General features: G+C 40.8%; 1 protein-coding gene across 5 annotated transcripts in view; it reads left to right on the top strand.

The window, feature by feature from the left end:
- The window catches only part of PICALM (phosphatidylinositol binding clathrin assembly protein), a 65203-nt gene that overhangs the window by 16449 nt on the left and 34197 nt on the right, over positions 1–14557 (top strand). For all 5 annotated transcript variants that reach the window (XM_083821056.1, XM_083821054.1, XM_083821055.1 and 2 more), the window contains exons 2-3: positions 11695–11837; positions 13913–13988. In XM_083821056.1, the coding sequence (XP_083677182.1) occupies positions 11695–11837; positions 13913–13988 (219 nt within the window). The remainder of the gene's footprint in view (positions 1–11694; positions 11838–13912; positions 13989–14557) is intronic.

The following is a 14557-nucleotide window of genomic DNA, read 5'->3' as shown; positions in this document are numbered from 1 at the left end:
ACTGCTTACAGGAAGGTGACTATTACCTTTTACATAATTTATTGCTTTTTCCCATAGACTCTTAGTTCTTTCCTGTTAGAAAAACTGATCTCGATGGGTACAGGTAACAAGAACAAGAGTGGTTTTTGATGTTGTTTTCCTGAGTGAGTGTCTGAGGAACAACAGTGTGGTTTGCCATCAAGCTGGAAGACATTTAAAGAGGAGAATATGTCCTTATGTGTTTCTTTTGTGCTAGATGATACTTGTAAGTGGTATGTGGGCATACAGTGTGCGGTGGTGTTGTTGCAGCTGCTCTTCAGGACAAGATTAGAAGGCAAAGTTATGCTGAGAAATTGTAGCAGTACTCCACGAATGCTTGCAAGTACAGAGTCCTGAATGGGTGAAGAGGATGTCAAGGTTGAGTATAAAATAAGGATTATCTGGCAGTGCTGGAGCGCTATGAGAGGCTTTGGCTCTTCTCACTTTCATTGTGAAGCACCAATGTTAGGCTGCAGTAAGGGTGGGTGACCTTAGGGGGGTGTAGTATGGGGCAAAAAGCTTTCCTTTATGTTTGGTGTTGGGGAGCTTACGCTGTTTTGGGCGCTATATTTTGGAGGGGAACAAAAGTGAAATTGGAGAAGATGCAGAGTTCAGCTGGGTAGTTTGTATGGTTAGGAAGAAGATAACTGGACAGTTAAGAAGCATTGGAAGGAAAATGTTTATTTTACTAAGAAAACGGATGACAGAAAATAGCTTTGTTGTGCCTGGCTTGCAGGTACAGGAGTGGCACCACCCTGTTCCAGGTCAGAGAGCTGTCCCGCGAAAAGTCCTGTAGATAATTGTCCCTCACCTGAAGCAGGGGAATCGTGTGTTAACTGAGGTCCTTTCCACGCCTCGTTGGTGTCATAGGCTAGGTTACGAGGGGCTTTGAAAATAACGTAGCTAGTGGGTGAAGTGATATAAAGGGTAGTTAGGTGAGAGAGTCAGCAGGAAAATGTATTTTAAATCTCACCTGCTTCCCTGTTGTTTTTTCTACTCTGCGGAACTTAGCCTAACCTGTTGCTGTGAAATGGTTTTGTGTTCCCCCCCCACAAAAAAACCTTTAACTTACATGAGGATCGTGGATCGAGGTCTAGGTAAATCAAGCTGTGGCTTGTGTTTCACTTGCAGGGTAGTGGTGCTGGGGGAGCGGAGCAGTGAGTTGCCTTGTAGCAGCAGCCACCTGAGCCGGATCTGTTAATTTGAAATCTGCTCAATGTGAGCTTGATTGCCTTTTCCTCGTGTAAAAAAAGGAGGGCTGGAGTCATAAAACTGGTCAAAATGGACCTTTTTGCACGTGGGGTCAGCGTAGGTGACCTCTGGAGGTGCTGCCCACCATGGGTGACTTTTCATCTTTCTGAGCCTAATGACGTATAACTTGTTTCCTTTATTGTGCTCTGATGCACTGGCAATTCAGGTGGTTCTCCTGGTTGAACTTGAAAGAATACCTGCAGCATCTCTTGTCCAAAAGTGTAATGTGATGATGCTTGCGGGATAAATGGAACAGCTTAAAATCAATGTTGTTTTTCTAGGAGAACTTTATCTGGTTCGATGAGCAGGGAAGAATCATGGTGTTGGTATATCCAGTTTCTGAACTGCTCTAGCTTGTTTATGTGCCATCACGGTACACTTAATCACGTGTAATTGTGCCTGTAACTGTTTCTCAATTAATGAGACAAAAAAAACCTGAAGCTAGACAGTTGTATTTACATGTGTGGCTGAAGCAGTGCTTTAGTGTGAGCCTTAATAACGCGACGGTAAGTCTAAAGGTAAGACAGTAAGTCTAAAGGTAAGAATTGATAGAGGAAGCAATATTCTGGTAGGTCTTCAATCAGACTCGCCATTGCCAGTGTTTGTAACTGGGGAACTTTGAAAAAACATAAAAAAAAAAATCAGATCAAAATGATAATTGGCAACCTCCCTGTACATGGGAATTAATAGGAAGTTTCCTTGTTTTTTAGTGTGACCCACCTGTTGGTTTTTGAGCTGTTCCTTTTATTTTATTTCATTTATTGATGCTTTGTTTGCTGGTAAAAGCTCCTGAGCTTGCTTGGAAGTCCTGGTGGAAGCAGTTACCCAGCTGAACCTGCTCCTACTCTACTCCACTTTCACATGAAGTATCTTGGACAGCTTTTACAGTGCTCAAACACAAGAAGTGAAGGTTAGTCAAAGAGCTGCCATAGGAGTAAATCTGGACTGTTAAAGATACTGAGGCAGTAATGCTGAGTTCGCAGGCGTACTGATAGAAACACAAAACAGTTTCCAAGAATTGCAGATGAAAATTACAGTTTTAGTGAGAGAGGGAATAGTTTAGTCGTATTTGAACTGGAAAGGGGGGGAAAAAAAGGCAAGATACAACTTGATGAAATGAAAATAGAAATTGTTGGCTGTAGAACAAGTTATTCTACATTATATTAAACTTGCCTTCTGCCTTTTTTATTCTGCTTATCTAATATGAATAAGATTAATCATGTTCCTTGTAAGCACGGAAAGCCCAGAACAGTCATTCTTGGATTTCTTTAACTCTTCCACAGATTCTTTCCTGAGTCAGTGTATCTAGCTCTTAGAAACACATGATGTGCAAAAGAAGAGTCATCAGCTGGAATTTTTGTTGTTAGGAGAAATGTATCGTCTAGATTTCCTTGTCCCGCTGTTGAGGGGACTTGGATGAAGGCACTGGGAGGTCTGCTGTGGAAAACTCCATCTAGTAAAGAAGTTTGGTACAAATACATTAATTCAGAATAGCAGGGAAAAGAAAAACCACAACTAAGTTGAGAAAAAATGCAGTCTACGGAATACTTTGTTTTCTACTGCAAATGCAGATATTTTCTGGTAACTGAAAATAATTAGGTATTCACTCAGTTATTAAAGACACGCGGGTTATATAATATCCTTCTGGCAGATAAAAATCTCTCTTGCTGGCTCATGCTAAAATTTAACATCATTCTTTCTCTCTTGACCACTTAAATATGTCATTTGGGGTTTCTTTGCTTTGGCGCAGGCTTCGCTTGCAGTTACCAAATGTATCTCGTTGAGGAAGAAATCAATTTGAAAGAATTGTCAGTATGGTGTGCTTGAATTAATTCTCATTCAAAAGAGCTACTTTGATTATTGCTTTTAGACAAATTGGTTTTCTAATGAGAATTATTTATTTACATCCACCAACTTCCTAACCGTATTTCCCGTAATTAAGTAAGGGCATCATCTGTGGAAGAGTTGGGAAATGAGTTAGAAATTTACCATATGTATACATTAAATTGTCTGGGTTTGAGACTCAAACTGGAATGTGTAGAATCAGATCTGAATGTAGCAGGGTTTGCAGTCAGCACAACTGTTAGCCTGTCAAAGGAGATTTTAATGATCAGCCAACCTCCGTATTTTGTTCTTACTTTAGTATTTCTGGTTTCATGTGTTTTATAAGGGTCCAGAATCCTTTCATGGCACAATTAAATCTTCTGGTGTTCAAATACTGAAGAATAATATGTGCTAAATGGTCTGTTTTTGAGGGGTTCTGCAGGGGTTCATGATGTTTTCAAGTGAAACTGGTATGTATTTGTGAAGCCTTTTCAAGTTCAACTTTCAAGTTTATTTATTCATTTTTCGGTCTTAATTTTGGGGAAATAATTCTTTTTAACTGCGTAAAATAAGAATGGACTTCAAGACCTACGGAAGTGCTTGCTACCTTCATAATCAGCTTGTCAAGATGAGGAAAAACACCTCGATGATCCAAAGCAATTCTTATCAGCAGCAGCCCCTGATGACAGTGACTCTTCTTGATGCTTCAGACTGGACATTAGAAATCAAGGGGCCATCTTGACTCACCTTCTGTTCAAGGTAGCACAATGATCTGCTGTGGAAACTTGAAGAAAACAAAGCAACTAGAAAAAATATAGGAGGTAAAGAAATTAAAGTCTTATGCTAAACGTTGCACAAAGAGTGAAAACTTGTGGGTTAAAAGGAAAGTTTTAGATCAGGAAATGACAAAATAAAAACTGACTTATGGAAAATACTGATGCTGTTGCTACATGTGGCTGCTTCATTTGAAATTTGCTGCAAAATGCTACCTTAATGTACCTGCAGTCTTCATTTGTTTTTTTTTCCTCAGTTTTCTCTATTGCATAATGCTTTCCATGTCCTCCTGGAAAAGAAAGATCTGGCAGGCACATGCACCCTGCCAGAGCCTGCGATGGGGATAGGTAAAATCAACATGGATATATAGATCATGTTAGCTGTTCTGAGGGGACTGCCAGTGTTAATCCGAAACATATAACAGTTGTTTAGAAATAATAAAAACTGTTTTACACCACCATTAGTGCTTGCTTTAGCTGTATTCTTAACACAATCAAAGGAAATATTTTTTTTGTCTAGTGGCAAACTTAGTAACAGCATAAATCTGATTGTTTCAGATTAGAAACCATTTTAAGGCAAGCTTGCTGACTTCAAATTTCTTTCACCAAATTCCTAGAAAGTTGACACCAGTAGCTGCTGTGATGCTGTGCATGGTCAGAAGGGAAGGAGTCACGTCTCTGCTGAGATTCTCGTCCAGCCCTCTGTAATTCCCTAGCTGTGAAACCATTTCATAGCTGCTTATATTCAGCATTTGCATCGCATTTAAGATTGATGACCAACTGATGGAAAGTTTCACATTTCTTGCTCTTTTCCAGTGAGCAGATATTTACCTAGAGTGAAAAATATTAACATAAGAAAATGAGAGCCCAGCACAGCAGCAAGGGTTATAACCTGGGAGCTATAAGAATGGAAATCTAGGCAGCTAGAGAAGGGAATTGAACTGAAGTCCTATAAAACTATAGCTTGTGCTCTGCTGTTTCAACTGCTGGGCTAAGTACAGACACCAGAATTTCCCCACTGTATATGATCTTCAGAACAGTAATAAAATGCAAATGGTTTAGCCTTGGATGTTTGGTTTTTGGAGAAACTGCTCCCATGGTGGGGATCTTTAATCAATAGCTGTTCAAGTTCTTAGTTCAAGAGTTTAACTAAAATCCACTGGTACAGCTGGAGGTGAAAGGGAGGATGGATCTTAAGCAAATGAGCACTCTTGGGTAGGATTATTTCAAGTAGAGACATTGTCCCGTGTTCTGCCTTTAATGATTAGCCATGTGCGTTTCCTCATGCAAGTGGAATGTCAGTCACCCGTGCGTTATCTCTTCGGTTTGAAAGCTAATCCATATGCTAAATGGATCGTGTTCTGTTCAGTTCCTCTATGTTGACATAATTTCAAAGGAATAATCACTAAATCCATTCAAGAAATGTTTTAAATTTCCTTTGATATCTAAAAAATGAATATATGCCTTCACTATGTGTTTTGGCTGTAGCTGCAAGTTTGAGTTAGATAAACTTGATTTGATGCATAGTTGGCTTGTACTTAAATTTCGTGTATGTTGATGGATCCAAATAGTATCTTTTGGCTTTCCTCCCCTTAAAGATGAAGTGCTAAGGCAAAGGAGAGAACTTCCTGACAACTTGACGGAGTCGGTTGGGTGATTTCACTTTCTCTACCCCAGGGTGCTACAACTTGTGGTGGTTTGTATTTTAGAATAATAGATCCTAGCTGTTTTGGAAGAGTAGGGCGTTAAGAATTCTTAGTGAAAGTTTTAATGCGTGTGAGACGATAGGTGTATCCCTCCCGGCAGAGTACTTTCCTTGTCTGGTCGCTGAGTTTATCTGAACTAAAGAAGCATATGCTATCTGCAGAGCGTGTAATCTATTCAAAATGACCTTTAAACTTTGACAATGGCTTGTGGTAGAGTACAGGTATGACACACACATCTGCCCCAAAAGAATGATGTCAAGAAATTAGCTATTTGATCACCGGGGGTGGTGCTTCAATAATTTCAAATTTATTTATTTAAAGTTATTTAACTTTTCATTAAAAATCAGGAAACTAATCATCTATAGCACTTGTTATTGGGCGCAGCTGCGTTGTGTGTGCTTGTGGAAGATCACAGAACAAATGGGAGGTGATTGGAGCCTCCTATGGGACCCGAAGCTGTGTGTGTGTATCCTGGATGTGTAAGCTCAGGTGTTAGCACGCCCTGTGCTTGACTGGTCCTCACTGGTGGTTTTTTGTGTGTTGCTGTTCTGGTGGCTAGGCAGAAAACAAATGGTTTAAAAAGTTTACGGTTTAATCAAACGGTTTTCAAAGTTAAAATATGCAGCAGGATGTTTTTCCCCCCCCCCTTTTATTGTTCAGATGGCCATTTCTGTACTAAATCTTGTACATAGCTGCGATGCTGTGTTGGTGACACCGATTTCTGTGCCAGCGGGCAGCGTCAAACATGAGCTTGACTCCCGTGAGAAGCTGTGCTGGGGGACACGGAGACTTCACAGCGCTACCACCTAGGGAGCAAGAGGAAATCCGGCAGCCAGGCGATGCCCCTCGCATACCGGATAGCTTCGGGAGGAAACTTGGATTGTTTAAACAGGAGCAATAGGCAACTGACCTGCTCATCTTCTGAAACCCTGCTTTTGGAGCTTTGTTTTATCACAGGCTTTTAAAAAATAAAGAAGTTGGGCCAATTCTCGCAGTGCAAACTACCTGAATTTCTAGCAGGACTTGCAACTTGTTTTTTTTCCCCGGTAGCAGCTGGTTTGACTGTTGTAGGTGAGCTGCTCTCCAGGGCTGAGGCACCTGGTTCCTAGTTGTTTCCCAGTCAGCTTCATGAAACTGCATGCAATATACACACACATGTATCAATGAAGAGCAAAGCACTCTTATTCAGAAAAATTGATCCTGTTTTAAGCCAAATTTAGCCAATCTGTTTAAAAAAAAAAAGTGTGTATTGCCATATTTTCACTTTTTTTTATTAACACTGGGATAATGAGGTCCTTCATCACAACTGTTACTGGAAGTATTGCGCCATAAATCACTCGTTCAGATTTAGCTTCCCAAGTTATTTCCACATGACAAAAAAAAAAGTCAAAAAGGTTCTACGAAGAAATTCATAAAAACTTGCTTAGGTAACCTGGGGCTGCTTTATGTGGGGAAGCAAAGTAGTTGTTCATGGCTTTGTCTTCTGAGGATGCTTCGTGCAGGATGAGGTCATAGAATCATAGAACCATCAAGGTTGCAAAAGCCCTCCAGGATCATCTGGTCCAACCATCCCCCTACCACCAATGTCACCCACCAAGCCATGTCCTCAGGCAGCACGTCCAACCTTTCCTTGAACACCCCCAGGGACGGTGACCCCACCACCTCCCTGGGCAACCCGTCCCAATGCCTGACCGCTCTTTCTGAGAAGAAATGTCTCCTCATTTCCAACCCGAACCTCCCCTGGCACAACTTGAGGCCATTCCCTCTGGTCTTTTCACTGGTTACCTGTGAGTAGAGGCCGACCTCCAGCTCCCCACCCCTTCCTTTCAGGCAGTTGCAGAGAGCAATAAGGTCTGCCCTGAGCTTCCTCTTCTCCAGCCCAACCCCCCCCAGTTCCCTCAGCCGCTCCTCCTGTACTAGATGGGTCAGGGGCACATCTTGACAGCACGCGTGCTCTCTAGGGTAATTTGTGGCCCTGCCTCTGATGCCTAACTGTCTAGCCTGGCTGCCTCGTTGGGTCCATGCCACCGCTTGCCATGGGTTGGCTAATCCACAGCTGCATGCCTGGTGTGTTGTAGACGCTGCACCAAAGCAGCCTTGTGCACAGACAGCTGCTTGTTTCTTGGGTGTGAATCCCTTGTCTTGCTGTGCCTCTCACCTTTGTACTGCTCTGCACAACCAGCTATCGATGTGTAATGCTTTAGTAAAAACAGTGAATCATTTCGTTCTGTCCCGTAAGGAAGGCCGAGCAGCTGTAAAGATTGTAGATATCTGGGTTGGGAGAGCAAATACGTTCTTTTTCCCACCCAAGGTACTCTACAACACGATGCTGCACAGGCCGTATCGGCTGACCTCAGCAGATTGAAGTAATAGAATTGCTTTGGTGTGGGTGCAGTTGCACATCTTCGGTGTCGCTAGAAAGTCTGCAGGCCAGACCTTTGTCGTGATTCTTTGGAAAGATCTTGCTTTGCTGAAAAAAAAAAAAAAAAAAAAAGTCTTTACCGCTAAATGACTTTCAAGTGATGTAATAAAATGATTCAGTATTTTCTAGTTTAAAAAAAAATGATTCTGAGGAAATCATGTAATTTTGAAATCTTTCCTGAAATTTGATGTGTGATTTAATGTAGGTAGGTGAAACAATTCTACAGACCCTCTTATTACTTAGAGGTTTAAGGCTTTGAAACCTTTATTTGAAATATATTTATGTTGGACAACTCTTCTAGACTGTGTACATCACTTCTCTGTTCTTGTGTGCCCGTTTTCTTATTCTCTTTACATTGACTGGGCAAAAAATCACGAAGTCTTCAGAAGGTCCACAAATCATCCCGCTGTTTGACCAGGGTAAGCTTAAAAACGTGGTTTCTTACAGGTTCTGGTACCTGACTGCTTCCACTGCGTGGATCTTCCCCTTTTTGTGGTGTGGATTCCCTTTGCTGCGACATCTGCTGCCTCCAGGAACCTGCTGTGAACCGAAGACAGCTTTTATGTTCCCTCCCTGTGCTCCCACCTCAGTTAGCCTTGTGTTGTGCGGATGAACAAGCCGCCTCCTTCCACCCCGGCCATCCCCATGGCCTGTCTGTCTGTCTGTCCCCGGCTATATCTGTGGCCGTGCATTAATTGCAGCCTAAGCCTCCCGTGTACGCCCGTCCCAGCCAGCGACAAGCTGAACTTGAAGTTCTTGTTGCCGAGCGCTGCTGTCTTTGCAGCGACGATCCCTGCTGGTTATTTCACGTTTCCGTGCCGTGTGCTGCGCGCCGTGGAAGTTGGAGAAGCTTTTGGAGCTGGAAAGGTGGGGGTGTAAGGAGTCAACCCTTCTTGTCCTCCCCTGCACAACAAGATCACAGCTAAAACATCACCCTGAAAGTCACCACTCTTTCACCGAGGGTTGTTTTATCTTTTTTTGGCCTTTTCTGAGGTGAAATCTCTTCCTTCTGGTGCCTTGCCCGTGGGTGCCGTTGGCCGCGCACCTGCCCGTGGGGTTGGTTACTGGGGCCCGAGATCCGCTGCTCTGGGCACTTGGGGTTTCCAAATACGCAGCTGGTGTTTTGATGGGCGGGCGTGAGACACCTCGTGTTAAGGCGCAGGATGTTGAAACTAATTATACATTTGTTCCCTCCCTTAATGAGGGCTGTCAGTGGGGTAGGATAAATAACGCCGCCTGTGATGCTCTGCCTGGCAAGCCAACGCAGGCAGCAGGATGCGGGGTGCCGTGTCCCTCCTGCTGCCTCGCTGCTTGCTTCTCGTGCCCTGCCTAGCACACAAATCGCTGGTGTGTTTCTTCACCTGATGAGCATTCCTCATGCAAATACTTTCAAAGAAGCTTTCAGATAGATTTAACTTTTCCAAAGTACATCTGACATAGGCTCTTTAGTGTGGAAGGATGTACCAGGCTATTAAGCATCTGTGCTGATGAAAATATCTTCTGTTGAACACACTTGTGCATCTGTTCAACCTGCATTTTATATAGAAAGAAGCTTCTTAACTTGCTAAACTAATTTTGTAGTAACTTATTTCACAGTCACTCTTCCCCTTGTTTGCATTTGCAAATGCATTTCCTTCCATTCAAGGCCAGACTTGCCTGTTTACTTCTCTTCTCGCCCGTTTTCTCCCGGTTGGCTGATGTTTCTCCTTCCTAACGTGCCTGCCCTCTCTTCCCCCACCCCGAAGTTCATTCATATGCTTTTCACACAAACACTCATCAGTCCTGTGAGGGATGATTTGCTGCTGCTGTCACAGAGCCTGTTTTCTTTCACACAGCAGCAGATCCCAAAGCCTGATCTCGAAGTCTTTTTTTAAGCACTTCTTTTCAGCAGAAGATCCCATCTAGAAGGGATGGGATTTCTTCAGTAACTGTAGGTAGTGGATTTTCAGGTGACGCCTCTTTGGGACTATTGACTAGTTGGCAAATGTTGCGTTTAATCGTAGAAGTTCTGGCTTTCTTGTGTGTTGCACCTCTTAGGGCAAAATGTGCCATCCCGCGATGCCTACCTGTGTGTTTGATGTGTGGTGCTGCCAGATAGCCTCGCACAGAACAGCTTGGGTTGTTCCTTAGGTGGCAGGGCCTGGAGATGAAGCTGCAGGGCTTGGTTTTAATGATCCGGTTCAGAGCACTTTTCTTGCTGAGTAATATCCTCGCATTGTCTTAAGACCAAAAGTCATCCTCCAGTAATAGATAACCGTGACTTAAAGATGAGGTCATGAATGCCTGGAGTCATCCCAGTTTGACTTGTAGTTAAAGGAAGGGCTAATCTCTCGATCTCAGTGCCTTTTGGATGGGGAAGTCATTTCCTGCATGCTTCCTTTGGTAATTACACTTGTAAATGGCAGCTCTTCCAGTTCTGGCAGCACTGGTTCCGAGTTTATGGTGGCTGTGCTGCCTGCTTCGTGTGTCTGAAGAAAGATTGTCTGTCCCAAGTCCTTCCCGATGAGAGGTTGTCCTGCCATGATCAGAGCTTTGCCTTCAAGGATGAATGAAACCTTTCAGGTGAAAGTCTCCAGTTCAAGTCCCAATAGACCACACAAAGGCTTGATTTTTGATCCTTATTGGGTGATGCTTATTGGTAAGGCTATCGGAGTGCCAGTGACTGATTTTTGGAGTGATAATAACAGTAAAATGTCATCGGTAATTGTGGAGAGCAAAGTTAAAGCTTCATATTCAGTGCTAGCAAGCTGCCTTATGTCACGTTTCGATCTTAATAGTTGCTTCTGTGTGTGTTGCTGTAGCACCATGCTGGTAAATCACCTCTTCATTCATCAGAGTTTGAAACTAAGTTACTGGAGTGCTACTTATTATTTTGGCAGTTTTTCAACTTTGTCTTCTCCTGGTGACGGTTGTGACACTAGCAAAGCTGGAAGGAAGGTAGGCAGGGTAACTTTTTTAAACACCCGTTTGAAGATTCACTAGATCTTGTCTATCAGAAGTCCACGGAATAAAAATTGGGTAGCATTGTTTCAGCTAGCCAGCCTTGGTCTCTGCTGTGCTCCTAACCATGCTTTGTTAAGAAGAACCAACCGTGTTTTAACTAAATTAACCTGTCAGCTTCTGGCATTATAGCTAGAGGTGTATTCTTTCATTTTACACTTCTGCTGCACTTTTGAAGGTGTTGATTGCACTGTATCAAGACTAAGCAGTCTTTAAATTTTTTATTGCTCACACTGTACCAAAGGCTAGAAGAGTTTACTGGTCCATTTGGAAGCCAAAAATCTGAGTTTTCATACTAAAAATTAATTCTAGTCTTCCAGCAAAGCTTCATTAAATAGTAGCAATTAAGAATTCTTTTGCTCTTTAAAGTGTTGGATTAAAGTGTTGGATAGTTGAAGCTGGGAGTTGTTAGTCAGAAGCAGCATAAATTATTTTGGTGATTCTGTTCCAGGACCTTCTAAGGCAACTGCAAAAAACAAAGGAGCACCTGGAGTCTTGGCAGCAAGGAAAGTGGAGTTTGTATTATGAGGTTCTGGTGGACCAGAGACACGGTGCTTTTCAAAAAATTATTCATCTCCCTGGAAAGCCCCAGCATTTTTGTTGGAAATATTCATTTATAAAATCAGTGTACTGATTTTTTTGTCATTGATCTTCCGTCATAGAACATGCAATAATAATTTTAAAAATATCTATTTTGCAGATTTAATCCAGTGCACAAATGAGATGAATGTGAACATCCCACAGCTGGCGGACAGTTTGTTTGAAAGAACGACCAACAGTAGCTGGGTAGTGGTCTTCAAATCTCTCATCACAACCCATCATCTAATGGTGTATGGAAATGAGGTAATACAGAAAACGATATTTTTCTGAGGACAGTTAGAAGAGTTCATTCCTATTTCAGCTAAATTCTTCCAGTAATTATCTTTGAAAGAAAATCTTTATTTTAGCCTGTTTTGTGTCCAACTTTGCACGAACATAAGATTTACTGTATCTGTCTACTTACGTTTTTCTGCTTCAGAGTTTGTAGTGCTTGATTTGAATGCTGGAGGTACCTTTTTCTGTGGTGTTATTTAAAACTCACCTCCTAACTGATTTCTACCATCATCTCCCAGCCTTTTGCAGTGAAGGGAACTACATGCCTGTGAGCTGGTTTGGAGTGTGAACATCACAGTAACACCAAATCCTGTAGAACAATTAAACAAATGAATAAAACCCCAATTTAAACAAAAAGCAGTAAGTTTGTTTTGCTCCACAACATGAATTCCTATGGGGCTTTATTTTTCAAGATGCCAAGCATAGCAGCTGCTTGGATTTTCTGTGTTTAAAAAACAGCAAAGCTTTTGTATACTTTTCAGGCTTTATTAGAAAGTATTTGTAAACATTGCTTGCTACTGCAAACAGTCAGTATGATATAAGCTATGTGAATTTTGGAGTTGAGGGATAGCTCTAGAAAATTACAAGTAGAATTCTGTAGACAAAACTTTTAATTTCAGTTTGCATTCAGCATTCTTGTATTTTCTGTGGCTGGGTTGTGAGGTTTAAATTAAAAATAAATAAGTAAAAAATACATGCCTGCATACATACGTACAAAAAATATAAGCATTTACACACACGCACAGGTTTCTATTGCAGGTTAGCTGCAGAGTACTTTTGGTCTTGGTGAAGTACACTGGATTTATCCTTTGAAGCTAAGTAAGCCACAAGAGGGCAAACTTTTCATGTTGACGTTAAGCATCGTTGTTGGGCTAGTTGATACTTTCCAAAATAGCCTCTACGCTTTTGCTGTGCTTGCACTTTTTGGTATAAGTTTTAAACTGATACTGATATGCTTTACGATTAAAGGTATTCACAGAACCGCTGTCTGAAATTCTTAAAATTTTAAGAATAAAACTGCCAAACAAATTTTGCTTGACAAGTGTGTTACAGAAATTATGAGGATGAGTGCTTCTCAAGATTCAGCTTCTCACAGCTAGAAATAGTACTTGAACAATAAACAAGGAAATCATTGAATGCTGATGAAAATATCTGGAAGGTGATAAAGAATCTGTAAATCTCTCTGTAAAAGTTGAGAAGCGTTTGGTCCTTCAGCTTTCACTTAATTCATTTATGGCTGAGTACTGAGTGCATTACCTTCCTCTAGTCTATTATCTATTTATGCTAATGAAAATAATTTAGTATGTGTTACACTAATCAGAAATGTTTTTCCTCAGTGAAAATTTTATTACAAGTGAATAATTGTCTGGGTTATATTTGTAGCCACTCTCTAGAGAGTGTTTCATAAAATGATTTTTCCTGCTAACTGAAGATGTGCTGCCAGTGGTCTGAAATGTCTTTAAAAGATGAAAATCACATCGTTCGTTTTGTGAAACAGTTTGGAATTACATGTAACTAACCTGAGATGTACTAAGCATGGTACTGCAATGTTTTATATGGATTATTATGTTTGTTTAATGCTTAATTTATAAGCAAATTAACCTCTGTTACCTTATTTACATACTTAAGCTAAGTGCTATTAAAATTATGTGCTGAGTAAAGATTCCATGGCAGACTGGTAAAATTAAATTCACTGTTTTAAAATTGAAGTTAGTGAAAAAACTTTGGGCATACAGAATGAGGATTTGGGGGGATTTTTTAGAAGCTTCCTGTATGGTATTCTGGCTTAAAATAAAGAGTCTTTCAGTCAATCCTTCATGCAATATCTGTGACTTGAATTTGCTCACAGATTTTTACTGAAATAAATAAATAGCTTCATATGATAATTCAGCTGAGTTTTTGTAATAGTTTCCAGATTTGAAATCAATTCTAAAGCCTAAAAGTTAAATTTTATAACCTGGATAACAAGTGTTTCTAGTACTGTTACCTCAGTTCCAGCTCACTGGTAATATAGTAAAAGGATTCAAATTTTTTCTTTTATCTAGCGTTTTATCCAGTATCTGGCGTCCAGAAACACATTGTTTAATTTGAGCAATTTCCTAGACAAAAGCGGATTACAAGGTAAGATATCTCTTTCATTAAAAATTAGTGGTGTGCTGGCAGACAGTAAATGCAACTCAGTAATTTTGATGGACCCTTGTCATTGAAGAAGTAATTTTTCTGTGCATTTTACCCCAGAGTGCATTTCTTAATTTAGAGTGCTGTTGTGGCATGGCAGAAGTTATATGCTGGAGGAATTTGTTGTGTCTTTTGGAAATAATTTCTATAAACGTTTCAAATGTCTTTAGTTACATAGATCTGAATTAGTATTCTTGCAATTTCTGAGAAGACTTCTCCATTTGGAAAGGTATATTTTTATTAGTAAGTTAAATTTCAAAATGCATCATACGTGCATTGGATTCAGTATGTCAGTGAGACAAGAATTGCTGTCTTAAAATAAAAACAATAAAACAAAACCCGACCTAATGTATTTCAGAATTGCTTAAAGACTATTTCATTCATTTTTGAGATGGATGAAATAGCCTTTAAATTCTGTGGGTAAATGAGTTTTCACTTGGTTCAGATTTATTAACTGGAATATTCTTCCAAACCGTTACAGTACAGTTCAATGCAGTTCTGATCATACATGT

The sequence above is a fragment of the Anser anser genome (genome assembly GCF_964211835.1).
Source record: "Anser anser genome assembly, chromosome: 1".
Classification (NCBI taxonomy): Eukaryota; Metazoa; Chordata; class Aves; order Anseriformes; family Anatidae; genus Anser; species Anser anser.
This window is presented reverse-complemented; position numbering and strand designations above follow the sequence as displayed.